Source organism: Leptodactylus fuscus, chromosome 10 (assembly GCF_031893055.1).
Source record: "Leptodactylus fuscus isolate aLepFus1 chromosome 10, aLepFus1.hap2, whole genome shotgun sequence".
NCBI lineage: Eukaryota > Metazoa > Chordata > Amphibia > Anura > Leptodactylidae > Leptodactylus > Leptodactylus fuscus.
The window spans coordinates 11,932,542-11,947,329 of NC_134274.1; the positions used below are offsets into that span (position 1 = coordinate 11,932,542).

General features: G+C 45.8%; 1 protein-coding gene across 1 annotated transcript in view; it reads right to left on the bottom strand.

The window, feature by feature from the left end:
- Positions 1-245: 245 nt before the first annotated feature.
- ADAM12 (ADAM metallopeptidase domain 12) overlaps positions 246-14,788 on the bottom strand; it is a 260,352-nt gene continuing 245,809 nt past the window's right edge. Inside the window, exons 22-23 of the mRNA XM_075288277.1 lie at positions 12,319-12,449; positions 246-727 (exon numbers count right to left, since the gene is read on the bottom strand). Coding sequence (XP_075144378.1) covers positions 670-727; positions 12,319-12,449 — 189 coding nt within the window. The 3' untranslated portion in view covers positions 246-669. The remainder of the gene's footprint in view (positions 728-12,318; positions 12,450-14,788) is intronic.

Sequence of the window (14,788 nt, forward strand, 5' to 3'; positions counted from 1 at the left end):
GCAGGGGCAGGTAAGTATCCCTTGTATTATTTTACCTCACCCACGACGTTCCTTGATTAGACAACCCCTTTAAGGCTGGATGTACTGCCCATAGTACATAGAGCCTCTGCCATAGCACCATAGCAGTATATGGAGCCTGTACTGTAGCTCCACAACTGACCTCTAGTCTATTAAATGCAGATATACGGTAAGATAGAGCGATATACATGTCTACCAAATGCTTTATTGGCTAAACGCTGACTGTAAATAGATGCTAAAAATGGTGCAAGAAGTGCAGATTTTACAATAAAACCTCCAGTTATGGCTGTGCTTATTGCTGCATACACGCGGAAGCTTCCTTCCATACGGTATACCAGAAAATCGTAAAATATTTCAAGTGTACTAGACGTTATAAAAAATATTTCCCTTCTTTGGAAAGTCATCTTTGGTTAAATATACCTAGTGCAATGCACGGCACTGTACTAAATATTCCACATAAATTAATAATTTACAAGTACCTGAGCAAGTACAAACAGCGTAGATAGCACCAAAGGCCGCAGCTCAGTCCTTCGTAGGATATGTCAAAAAAAATTTTTAGGAAATGTAAAAAAAAAAAGTTCAGTTGACTCAGTAAACAGACTCCATATTGGGTCGGAGCGTAGTGCAAACTTCACCCAAGGCCTCAGCTTCTTACTTCAGGTAGGCCGGCTTAAAGATGGGTCGGTGCGGTGGGACCTTTGGAGCGGGTCTGAAACCAAACAGAAGAGTCTGTTATACGGTGCAGGGAGTGGCCCATAGGTGAGTACTAACTTATTGTAGATTAAGATTCATGGGTCCCGGTACAGAAACTCAGCTTGGGGCCCCTTGTGCAACTTCTCACAACCATCTGCACATTCTTTGCTGCATTTACATTTCTCTTTTCAGACAGCAGGAAGGCTGTGTGTCATAAATCTTCTCACTCCAGTGCACAAGAGCGCAGGAGGAATACATTTACGGTGCACAGACTGTCAGCCATCAAAGGAAATCAGAAAGGAGATCAAAGAAGTTTATCCGGTCCTAGTATATTGGGGGTGACCTGTCGGACTCCCCAGGAAGTGATTGCTACCTCTGCAGACCCTTAGCTATGCTCCTGTTTGTGACATCATGGATTTAGTATAAAGCCCCCTGTGTGTAGTGTGGGACAGTATATAGGGGTATACAGCTAACATTTTATATGATTGCATCTTCTAGCTCTCGGGGCAGGATACACAAACTTGGGAGCCCAGTTGGGCGGTAAGTTACATGGAGCAGTCGTAGCGTTGCTTTATGGCAGACATACGGTAAATGCTGCACAGTCAGTGTACCGTCACAGCGGCTCCGAGTGTGCTGCAGCTGGTCTGGGCTGTGCTCGGTGGGGTCCAGGGGGCGATTTACCATCTGGACATATTGGCACTTATGCGGTTAGTGATGAGATTATGAGGCCATAATAAGGATTTACATGCTGTAGCGGCCGGTATTAGGACATAACTGAACCGCTGTCTATACAAATGGTGGAAAATAATGTTGATGACAATTACCGTTCTCATGTCCCCTCTCACAACGTGTCTCACGCCCAGGACACAGAGTAGGATTTTATTTGAGAAGCCCAGGTACAATATGGTCAAAGGCGTTTTGGGGGTCATGTGATCACATCAGAATATTTGCCACTAAAAATATTCTTTTTTACAGGCCCATAAATTCATCAATAAAATTGTAGGAACATTGGGGCAACACGGTGGCTCAGTGGAGTCCTGGGTTTGAATCCCGCCAGGAACAACATCTGCAAGGATTTTGTATGTTCTCCCCATATTTGCGTGGATTTCCTCCCATACTACAAAGACATACTGGTAGGAAAAAAAAATGTACATTGTGATCCCTATATGGGGCTCATCAGCTACAAAAAAATAAAATAAAATTGCAGGAACATTTAAATGGTACATGAGATAAGTCTGCAAGTAGATAGTCCTCAGTGTAAGCTGTGCGGTTGTGTAAATCAGCTCACGCTTGAGTTTTTTTGGCGAGGATTTTGATGCTGAACTCTATTGGGAGGCTTTTTTTGGAGACTGATTTTGAGGCACAGTCAGAGTCAAAATCCTTGCTAAAAAACTGTGTGAACTGACTCTTACTCATTCCATTTCCCAGAACTCTCCATTTAGGGCTCCTAAAGCGGTCATAGAGAGAACTACTGTGTGGCTGTTCAGCTGCTTAGGTCTCCCTATAATAACCTCTATGAGCAAGGTGGGGCAGAAAGTCATAGAGACATTTAAGAAAGTTTTGGTTCTGGTGCTGAGAGCTCTACTAAATTCTGAAACAAGGGGCAGAAGTGTTAGTGAGGGAAAAATACCATTGCACTGATGTTTTCTGCTCCAGAGATCAGAACTTTGTAAAGTCTTGTAAAAGTGCAAGTACACTATAAAGGGAAAAGTAATTGCTGTCAGGGATGTAACTGGAGGCCATATCGTTAGATACGCCCCTCCATAACAGCTCAGACGTATCCACTGCCTGCAGCAGCTACAGGTAATGGGCGCCCAGCAGGAAAAAGGCAGCAAATCTGTTTCCGAACCTGTCCAGTCTATACAACTACAAACTGCATCACCTGAAAGCAGAACAAAGGAGGAAAACCTGGCAAAAATCACCATTAACACACCAGACCCCCATGTGCTGATAAGATTGTATTCACCTGCCCTAGATTCAGCCTCTCCCCTCCTGATGTGCCTGATAACAGAGGACAATAGCTGACCCTTAGTTCATATCTGTGTTTGGTAATTCGTTGGGGGAGTCCGCATGGGGACTACCCGAATGGCCTATCGAGCATACTGGCAAGCGATGTGCAGTGAAAGCACACGGACCCTATAGACTATAATGGGCTCAATGCTTTGAATATATATATATATATATATATACACACTTGTGTAGCACCTGTGGAGTTTCTCAGGAGTAGATGATTTATTGTCTCTCTGGCGCCTCCTCTGTTTGCTTTCTTGTAGTATTTTCAGACCCTTCTAACACCAGGGAATTATTAGATTTAGGTTTCTTAGTTGTAATTTTGTGTGAATGAGCATTAAAGGAGTTGTCCATAATCACATATGACATGTAGTCAGGAGGGAGGGGCTATAAGATAAATCTTCCGGCATCCTTCCCTCTGCTCCTGTACTGAGCCGGCTGAGTCACAAGAAGTGACCTAATGACAGGACTGATGCAGCCGAACGCCGCGCTCATACGGCTTGGTCCTGGAGATGACCACACTTCAGTACTGAGTAGACCCCAGACCCCGCTTATTAGCCTTATAATACTGGTAATGGGGGCCACACATTATGTCTTGCAGGGGGCAGAGGCTACAGAGACACCCCCGGTAAGATGCTGGTTCAAGCCCCAGATGGTTGAGAATCCTACTAATATTATAAATGTGAAAGTACCGTATGTGTGTTTGGATGTTTGTTCCTCAATCACAGCCAAACGCCTGTACGGATTTGATTGAGATTTCGCACATACCTAGATATTTTGCCGGAAGGAATGATAACGTACTCCCCCGACAGCCCCACCGGGACCGGCGAAACGATACTTCGGCTCTGCTGTACGGCCTCTCATGGCGTCCTCGCTGCTCTGTCCACAGGGTTCCCATTGGTGCACGCCAGGCTCTGGGCGGGCCTGTGGAGAAGTGGCCCAATACGTCCAAGGCAGTGTGTGGGTGGGCCGCTCTCTGCTCCCAAGCCCAGCCAGCATGGCACCTACTCGCAGCTCCAGCTACGTGTGGCATACGAGGCAGAACAGCTACGCATACCTCCCAGCCATCCGCCCAACAACTATGTGGAGTGAGTGAGCGGAGAGAGCGGTGTGGGAAGGTGAGTCCAGCTATTTCTTTGTGTTGCACATCCAGGGGGACATAACGTAAGGGGCCTATGAAACTGGGGGCAGATAAAGAGCAGGAGGGAGAACAGCATGACACTGGGGCACATGAAGGGGCGGGAGAACGGCATGACACTGGGCCAGATGAAGGGGAAGAGAACGGCATGACAGTGCTGCAGATGAAGGGGGGGGGGACAGCATCACTCTGCTGCAGAGGCGTGTGGGGGTACATAAAAAAAAAAAACATGAGAATGGGCAGAATCAACATAAAAGTGGGCGGCGTTAAGTTTCCCGCGGCGCATATTTTCTCCCTCTTTCAGCTCTTCGAAAGTTGGGATGTATAGGTAGGTACAGAGACCGCGGTGCCCAGCGAGAGCCAATGGGAGGCAGGGGTTCGCATGTGTGCGCACCGCCAATCAGAAGCGCCAGCGATTGCGTACATATAAGCGGTTCAGCGCCACCGCCAACCTGCAGACGAAGTCGCGGGTACATGCTAGTAAACCTTAAGAATAAGAGAGACCCCACAGGAGGGTGAGCAGATCAGTGTCAGCAGGTTGTGGACTGAGGATGAAAGGCATCACTATCATAAGATTAATGACCTGCTGTGGAGGGGATTCCTGACCTGTTACTGTTAACGGAGGGTGAAGAGTTTTTGGGTGACCCTTATAGTGTGTATCTAATAATCTGGAAGGAAAGTCCAAACTGTGATAAATGTCAGAAATCTGAAATACATAATATCTCTGAGTGAATACAATCTATTGCTCTCTGTTATCAGCCATTACAAGGGGAGGCTGACTGTAGGAGGGGGAATATAATCTATTACTTCCTTATATAAGTCAGTTCAGGCTGAGAAGAGGAGGAATCTTGTAGATGACGTGTAATGTCACTTACTACACATCTCCCGACCTGAGACCCTCCTGGTACACTGTAACGCTTACCTGCTAAGGCTGAACTCCTTTTGTATGATAATGCAGATAACAGGGTAAGCTTTCATGTGCTGAAGTGGAGCAGAAGGTGAAGGCTCTAGGGCAGGTGATGGAGCAGCTACAGGTGGATGCTGGTTCGATTCTCGGGGCAGCAGGTTGGGAACTAGAGAGTAAAAGTCATTACTGTTATAATATTAATGGTGTTCTGGTATTTGTTGTCGGCTGAGTAACTGATGGCTGATCTATTACTGGTAACGGAGGGGGAAGAGTTTTAGGTGACCCATAGCTAATAATCCGGAAGGAAAGTTGGAACTGTGATCTATGTAGGAAACCTGAATATCTTCGGGTGAATACAATCTATTGCTTGCTGTTATCGGCCATGTCAGGCCAAGGGAGGCAGACGGAATAACCCCGAGCCCCAACTATGTAGGAAGGGGAATAATCTATTGCTTTCTTTTATCAGCCTTCTCAGACTAAGTCAGACGGTCACTTTGTATGTTATAATACACATGAGATCCTATAGCTTTCATGTGCCGAGGTGGAGCAGAAGGTAAAGGTGCTGGTGGTGTTGGTGATGACAGAGCAGCTACAGACAGATCCTGGTTCAAGTCCCAGAGCAGCAGATGGATGGAGAAGATGAGCATAGCCGCAAGAAGAAGAATCCTGGAAGAGACTCCTAAGGAGGAGGATCAGCCCAGTGGACTGGTTGGTTGTTTTGCTGAATAGAGAGACGCCAGATCACTATTATAATATTACTGAGCTGCTGGTATTTGTTGTCCGCTGGGGAAGAGTTGTTGGGTGACCCATATAGTGGAGGGAAAGTCTGAGCTGTGACACACACCTAATATCTCTGGGTGAATACAATCTATTGCTCCCTCTATCACTCCTACAGGCCAGGCCGACTGCAGGAGATGGAGTATCATCTATTACTATCTGGTATCAGCCACGTCATCTATTGCTTTCTGTTATCAGCCTTCTCAGACTAAGTCAGACGGTCATTTTGCATGTTATAATTCACATAAGATCCCATAGGTTTCATGTGGCAAGGTGGAGCTGAAGGTAAAGGTGCCGGAGAGGAGGGTGTCAGTGATGACGGAGCAGCTACAGACAGAGCCCGGTTCAAGTCCCAGTGCAGCAGATGGATGGAGAAGATTAGCGTTACTGTAAGAAGGAGGATCCCAGAAGAGGCCCCTAAGGAGGAGGATCGGGCCACTAGGGGGTCTTGCCGAATATAGAGACGCCAGATCTCTATTATAATATTACTGAGCTGCTGGTATTTGTTGTCCGCTGGGGATCTGATTAGAGATGAGCGAGTACTGTTCGGATCAGCCGATCAGAACAGCACGCACGCATTGAAATGAATGGACGTAGCCGGCGTCAAAGCGGAAGTACCAGGTGCTTCCATTCATTTCAATGTGTGTGTGCTGTTCGGATCGGCTGATCCAAACAGTACTCGCTCATCTCTAGATCTGATGGCTGATCTATTACTGGTAACGGAGGGGGAAGAGTTGTTGGGTGACCCATATAGTGGAGGGAAAGTCTGAGCTGTGAACACACCTAATATCTCCGGGTGAATACAATCTATTGCTCCCTCTAACACTCCTACAGGCCAGGCCGACTGCAGGAGACAGAATATCATCTATTACTATCTGGTATCAGCCACGTCATCTATTGCTTTCTTTTATCAGCCTTCTCAGACTAAGTCAGACGGTCATTTTGCATGTTATATTACACAGAAGATCCTACCGCTTTCATGTGCCAAGGTGGAGCTGCAGGTAACAGTACCAGTGCTGATGGTGTCAGTGATGACAGAGCAGCTACAGACAGATCCCGGTTCAAGTCCCAGTGCAGCAGATGGATGGAGAAGCAGATGAGCATCACCGCAAGAAGGAGGATCCCAGAGGAGACCCCCAAGGAGGAGGATCAGCCCAGTAGAACAGCAGGGGGTCTTGCCAAATAGAGAGACATCAGATTTAGACACTTAGCCAATTTTTCAGGGGCTTCACCCCCTGTTTTAAACTGCACTTTCCATCTTTCTTCAATACCTTCTCAGACCTGTCCACCATCCTCTGCACACAGCTTGCCCATGCAGGGACCTGTCCAAGGCCAACCTGGAGCCTTCATTTACCATTGAACCTGGAGCCAACACCCTTAGGATTGAACCTGCAACCTGAGGAACCCATCAGATACTGCCAGAGCATATATCCATTGAGCCATCACCTCAACACAACATACACAGCTCGTTCATCATATATGATGTTAGAAAATGGTACAATGTCCGCCTTCTCAGACAGTCATTTTGCATGTTATAATACACATAAGATACTACAGCTTTCATGTGCCAAGGTGGAGCCGAAGATAAAGGTGCTGGTGGTGATGGCGCTGCTACAGACAGATCCCGGTTCAAGTCCCAGTGCAGCAGACGGATGGAGAAGATGAGCGTCGCTGCAAGAAGGGGGATCCCAGAAGATACACCATAGGAGGAGGATCAGCCCAGTGGACCAGCAAGGGGTTATGCTGAATATAGAGATGCCAAATTTTGGCACATGCCAGAGGCCCTCATCTGATTTTATTGCAATTTCCAACATTCTTCAATACCGCCACAGACCTGCCCAGCATCATCTGCACATGGTTTGAACATGCAGGGACCTGTCCAAGGCCAACCTGGAGCCTTCATTTGCCATTGAACCTGGAGCCAACACCCTTGGGATTGAACCTGCAACCTGAGGAACACTTCACATACAGCCAGATCATATGCCCATTGAGCCAGCACCTCAACACAACATACACAGCTCGTTCATCGTATATGATGTTAGAAAGGGATGCAGCATCTTTAAAGGAACCTGGAGCCTTCATTCACAGCCAACCTGGAGCCTTCATTTGCCATTGAACCTGCAACCTGAAGAACTCTTCACGTACAGCCAGAGCATATACCCATTGAGCCAGCACCTCAACACAACATACACAGCTCGTTCATCGTATATGATGTTAGAAAGGGATGCAGCATCTTTAAAGGAACCTGGAGCCTTCATTCACAGCCAACCTGGAGCCTTCATTTGCCATTGAATCTGGAGCCAACACCCTTGGGATTGAACCTGCAACCTGAGGAGCTCTTCAAATACAGCCAGAGGATATACCCATTGATCCATCACCTCTGAACAATATATATAGGTCGGTCCTTCTATATGATGTTAGAAACTGGTACATCGTCTGCCCCCAAGAAAAAATGGTGGCAGCGGAGAAGACGATCACCAGGATCCCATAGAGGAATAACGAGGGATCTACTGTGGATCCTGAGGACCCAGAGGGGGAGGGGTGCAGCGCCTTTAGAGAAAAAAAGAGTCTAAGAATGTTCTGTACAGCCCAGGGATCAAACCTACAACCTGAGGAGTTCTCTAGTTACAACTAGAACACTTATCCAGTGAGCCATCTCCTCAATAAGCCAAAAGCACAAGTGTCCTGGGATATAATGTCATAAACCCTGTGGGATCTCTGACCTAAGAAGAACCTTCACAATGTCTGACCTGGTGGATACAAGAAGGAGAGAGCAGAGGAAGGAGGAGAGCAACACTGAGATCAAGACACCCCCATATGGAGGGTTAATAATTATTTTATTATTTAGTTTCAAACTTACTTTCTTTATTACATTTTTTTTTATAAAAGACCAAATGAGGAGATCGTGGACGACTCAGCAAGAAGATGCCAGACTGGGGGATACTATAGGCAAGCATCTTCTATACAGCAGCAGCTACACAGGCCTGGGATTGAACCTACAAGCTGAGGGATCCTTCAGATACCACCAGAGCACTTATCCAGTGAGCTATCTCCTAAATACAACCTAAGTGTCCTGAGATATGATGTTATAAACTCTGTAACCTCTGACACACCACCCCTGTTAACACTATCTATGATTGAGAACACCAGGGCAGATTTACGGAAGATTATGTAGATAATCTGTTTTCCCTTAGTCCAAACAGCAGAACAATGAATGGGGTATTCCTGCCCCTGTGTGCTATTTAGGAAAATGAAATGTCTAAATTTCACCTCCATTATTTATTTACCAAGGGCCGTATATTGTATAGTGGCTGTATTTGGTATTGCAGTTCAGCACATGAATGAGCCTAAGCTGTGAACAGACTATGTGACTAATGAACATGACCAGGGTTTGGGGATAATCATACACATCAGGGAGAGTGTGTGCCTACATAGTCAGTACGGACACTTACAAGTCATTCCTGCTCTGCTAGGGATTCTGGGTAAAAAATATGCAAATCTATTCTCCAGGATGTAATTAGGAGAACAGTGCACTCTGTACACCACCCTCTAGAGGGCAGCATCCTTAATATTATGCATGACTCAGTTATAAAGTCTAATTAATCATTATGCGGATTTAATTGCCAAATCAGTATTTCTATTCCAAAAGGAACAGATTCCCAGCTATGGACAGTGCTGTTTCTGCCTATTGGGCTTCCTCAGCATAGCGTTGGGTTATTGATTTGGCAGAGTGAGAGCCTATAGACCAGGGTCAGGGGATAATCGTACACATCAGGGAGAGTGTGTGCCTACATAGGCAGTACAGAGACTTACAAGTCATTCCTGCTCCGCTAGGGATTCTGGGTAAAAAATATATGCAAATCCATTCTCCAGGATGTAATTAGGAGAACAGTGCACTCTGTACGCCGCCCTCTAGAGGGCAGCATCCTTAACATCATGTATGACTCAGTTAAAAGGTCTAAGGGGGCGTTCACACTACTATCTGTGTCCGACAGGTAGTGTCCGCTCAAAATCTCGCACGGACACTAGCTGTGTCCGTGACACTTGTCATTCACTTAAATGGCGATCGGGTGCGTTCTTTTGCACTCTGTGACCTTCCTTCACTGTCCGCATGTAAAGATGTCCAACTTTTCAAGCGGACAGAAAAACCCAACATGTAGGTTTTTTCTGTCTGCTTGAAAAGTCAGACATCTTTACATGTGGACAGTGAAGGAAGGGCACGGAGTGCAAAAGAACGCACCCGATCGCCATTTAAGTGAATGACAAGTGTCACGGACACAGCTAGTGTCCAATCCTAATGTCCATGCCAGATTTTGAACAGACACTAGGAGCAGACACTACCTGTCGGACACTGACAGTAGTGTGAATGCCCCCTTATTAATCATGATGCAGACTTAATTGCCAGATTGGTATTTCTATTCCAAAAGGAACAGATTCCGTTTCAGCCTATTGGGCTTCCTCAGCACAGCATAGGAAAACTGATTTGGCAGAGTGAGAGACTATAGACCAGGGTCAGGGGATAACCGTACACATCAGGGAGAGTAATGAACATGACGTCATTCCTGCTTCAAACAGCTGATCTGTGGGGGTCTCGCTTCACTGATCTTTAATTGTTGCTCTATACTAGAGAGACATTGTCTACAGGGTTAGTTCAGAATCTTTGGTGAACTGTGCTGTATATTTCTCTCTAAATCTGCATATTCTCTTTTTTGGGCGGTTCCATTCGCTTGTATTGAACTATAAATTGCTGCAGATTTGCAATGCAGAAGCGGGTGTGAACATGGCCTAAAGGTAACTGGGCAATTGTATCTAGAAAATTAGAAGCATCTGATCAGTGTCTGGTTTGCTGCACAACACACCCCACGTTTAGCGCTTTGTAGGACGCCTTTTCGGTATGTGCTTTATTGGAAAGATAATGAATTTTTCACTTGTACAGAAAATCTGTCTTGAATTCATTGTAGGTGTTGTACGCGAGCAGTGGGAACGCTGTTTGTATTACTGAATAAACAGCCTCACAGTGCAAAGACCACACACTGCAATAAATCTAACAGCCCGGGGATCCTCGCACAGCAATGTGAACCAACGCATACTGTGTAGTATGGAGAATATAAAGCATGGCTTGTGCAATGAGAAGGACACTAATGAATGGCTATGGGGCGGCGGGCTTTACTAGCCACATAGTCCATGACTAGAACGCGTGTGCGATCTGTCATCTCCTCCAGTAAAGTATGTAATAATCTCTGCGCATCTTGAATATATATATATATATATATATATACACACAGTATATATATATATATATATATGGCAGATCAATTCAATCATGCTGACTACTCCATGTAAAGCTCATTATCGGTATATATGTCCTGACTGAGGGCTGTATATACAGTAGAGGCAGAACATGGAGCTGCTGTGGGGTCTGTATAGGGGTTATCCACTTTCTTATACTAATGACCTATCTTTAGGATAGGTCATATATATAATAGATCTGCAAGAGTACAAAACCCAGGACCCCTGCGGATCAGCTGCTCCGAGACAGCGCGGCTCCTGGTAAATGTTTACACGCTGCTCACTCACCATACAATGTGTAGTGGCAGATTTAGGTACTGCAGCACTTACCCATAGACTTCATTATGGCAACTCGGTACTAGCGAAATCCACCACTGCACTCCGTACAGCGAATGAGCAGTGAAGCTTCCTACATGTATACATTACCAGGAGCAGCTGAACTGCAGTGGTCCCATTGTCGGAAGCTCACAGATCTAATACTGATGGTTGATCCTGAGAATAAGCTATCTGGGGGGGGGGGGTGTTAAGAGGAGGTGTTCCTCACAGATACAGACAGTACTGTCAGGAGGGGTGTTCCTCACAGCCCAGCTAGACTGTCAGCTTTCTAGCGGTATATAAAACCGCATGTGCCCGAGGACATCAAAGGTTCTCTTTAAGAAGGACCTTTCATGTCCTCGGAGATGGGGAGTATTGTAGTACACTGGAGAGCTGACAGTGTTCTGAATTCAGTTCACTGTCAGCTTTGCTGGTATCTGTCCCGGTTGCAGAAACATCAATGCCATTAGCTTAGTCACCGATATGTCTCCACTGTCAGAGGGGCCGATCTTACAGCTCAGTGTTGTCGCTGGGCTGTGAAGAACGCGCCTCCCCCCACCCTAGACCGTATTCTTCCTTAGCGTTGTACTGTCAGGAGGCGATGACACTCGGTTGTGAGGCCGGCCCCTCTGACAGTGCACAGATAATCCTCATTTTATGGATATGCAGATTAGCCTATAAGTGCACTGGGTCCTAAAGCAACGCCCTAGGAGCGGCTGTGTCTATGGTGAGCTCTGTAAGCCCTTCACATCTGCACAGAGCTGCTATGTGTTTCTATTTTCTCGGATTGCTGTATTTTGTTCCCTCGGTCTCCCTGTGGCGTGACATCAATTCACTACAAATCTCTTATTATTTTCTTTCCCCTGTTACAAAACACGACTGGAAAGGGAAGCCTGAACGTTGACATTTGGAAGCTGCCCTTTCACCTGTAAACATGCACCTTTCCAGGGTGTTTGGGGATCGGGGGCCGTCACTGATGATATTTCAGACTTTGTTGTAACAGCTAAAGGCAACTACAAGTCAAAACGGTTTCTGATCCAACTCATTTACAGTCCAGTTCCTCTGCCGCCTCAAGCGCTCAACTTTACAAAAATGTGAGGTGCATGGAATAAAAACCTCATTTCTAGTTCTGCCAGACTTAACCCGCGCAGTGCTGGGGTGGCCCGCTTACCTCACAGGAGTAATCTGAGGCACGGCTCCTTGATGTTCATGGATGGAGCTGGAGGCGCCGTCCATCCGGGTAGTCTTATTCAAAGGGTCTGCCGGCAGTGGTTTCTGCGGAGGGCTGGGGATGGACGATCCCTGCAAGCAAAATACAGGTCACTGAAACATTTATCAGGTAAACACCAAGAAAAGAAGCAAAATGTGAACTCGGCAGAATCTAGAGAACTTTATATGGAAGCCTTGTCCTCTGGATGCATGGGGAGCAGTAAACAACCAAAACCAATGGGCTCTCATCCCGAGGAAGCAAAGTACCGTAAATGCATTGTCCCTATAGGGCCAATAGATTGTTATGAGGCTGGTTGTGCACCGCTTCTACAGCGGCACCAAAATCCCTCCCTGCCAGGGTCAGGATATATAAGGGAATTCTCCATTACTCACGGACTTCCACCAAAGGACAATTTTACCTTCCAGGACCCCCATGATCTTTAGACGAACATCAACTCTGAGATTGGTCACAGAAAAGAATGGCTGGCCATGTTGGATTTCAGTAATCTCTTGTATTTATTGGCGATCAGTCCCCAAAGGCCAATGGTAATCTTTATTCTTACGAAAGCCTTTTGGCCATGCCGTACATTTACCTGATCGGGCACTTTAGTTGTACCAACATCCCCACCATCAACCTCAACAAACAATCCCATCGTCGATTGGCCAGCAGCAGGATAGCCCTTCGAAACCTAAAGTGTATGGCCATCCTTTACAATGAAGTGGCAGCATTGTTATAGGAACATAGGAACATATTCCTGGCAGTGCTGCCCGCTACCTGCTGTTTTGCAGTTTCCCAGCCAGTGGGTGGTTACTGTGCAGGAGATACCAACAGGAACGCAGACCGTTGGTATCTATTTCTGAACAGGTGAAGGTCATAGCCCACCAGTTATAACTTTATATATACCCTAGTGACATATGCTATAACATTCTGTGATTGGCACATCCCTTTAAATAAAGGTGTGACATCTTTCTTCATATAGTTAGTATTACTTATAGGTGTTACATAAGGTGATATGCAAAATCTGAGGTGCAGTACCACATACAACCTATAAATAGGTGTGGCACTGTTTTCGGCAGAAATTATTTTCTTCTAAATCCTATAACACCTGTTCAGTACTTTCCACTGATGTGTGTATGGTACAACAGTGAGTGGCTGCAGTGCTGATGTGGATATAGTACGTCATTGCTGCAGCAAAGTAAAGAAAGCCTGGCAGGGGCCACTAAGGGTTCAGCATTGGTTATTCTTTTTTTATTTCTACATATTTTCTGCTGTTAGACGAATATACGTACATTTCTGGGCAACCCCTCTAAGTGTATTTGTGCACACTGTACTTTCTAGTATGTTCTATTTATATACAATATAGACAGATAAGTGATTGGATTTCTAAGTGCCAATATTAATAGTGGACTGCTTGATTTTCCTCTTTCCTCTTGACTAACAAGCTGGCTCTGAAATGGTTCTCTGAAGATCCTACAGGGCTCCTTACAAGACATCATTGTCTTTCTATCACTGTAGAACATTTTGTAGTCGTCCAGTTAAGAGCTGTGATATGGAACTTGTGGCTCATGAAATATTGAGTGACGGTGAATCCATCATGTTCTGAATAGCCTTAGCTGCTGGAGCTGGTATTGCGCTGCCTACTCATCCTGACTTCACATTAAAAGGGGTTTTACTTTTCACTAATGACCTATCTTTTAGCATGTGACTGGTGGGAGTCCGAAACTTGGACCTGGTCCCCACATTGATCAACGGAAGCAGCTCTGCTCCATTTCAGGTAATAGCACCAGAGCTGTAGCGCCATCTATAGGGCTTCCAGTACCTAGGGGCAGCCAGACCAGCGGATTTGGGGTCACCCACTGTACTGTACTGCAATGGGTCACCCAAAGCTCACTTTTACAATAGCAGCATTTCACTAACAAGCGGTGATCTACATAATAATGAGAAATTGATACATAAAGTATATTAAAGTATGCAGAACTCTTCATTATACAGACTGTATGAAAAAATAACATGGCTGCTTTCTTACAACAACAGCAGCGCCACACGTGTGTATAAGTTATGTCTGGTTTTGCAACTGAGCTCCTTTACCATGCATAGGAGTTGAGATGTAATACCTCGCGCAACCTGTGAACAGGGGTAGCACTATTGGTGTAAGAGAGGAGCCATCGTTTTCACATAAGACGAGTTTGTGACAAAACCTTTCTAGTCTGAACCTCCGTCCTCCTGCTCCACAATTACCAGAACAATCCGGTGTTTCGGTGGTACAGGAGGTATCATTGTAAATAGTCTCTTGTTCTCTTTTACAGATCTGAGAGTGTTTAAAGGCGGCGAGCTCAGTGGGTCGAGCAGTAATGTAGCGCTTCCATTTAATGGACTGCGTGAGCCGCACTGAACAGTTGTTTAATGTGTTCAGCTCTCCAGGCGAGCAATC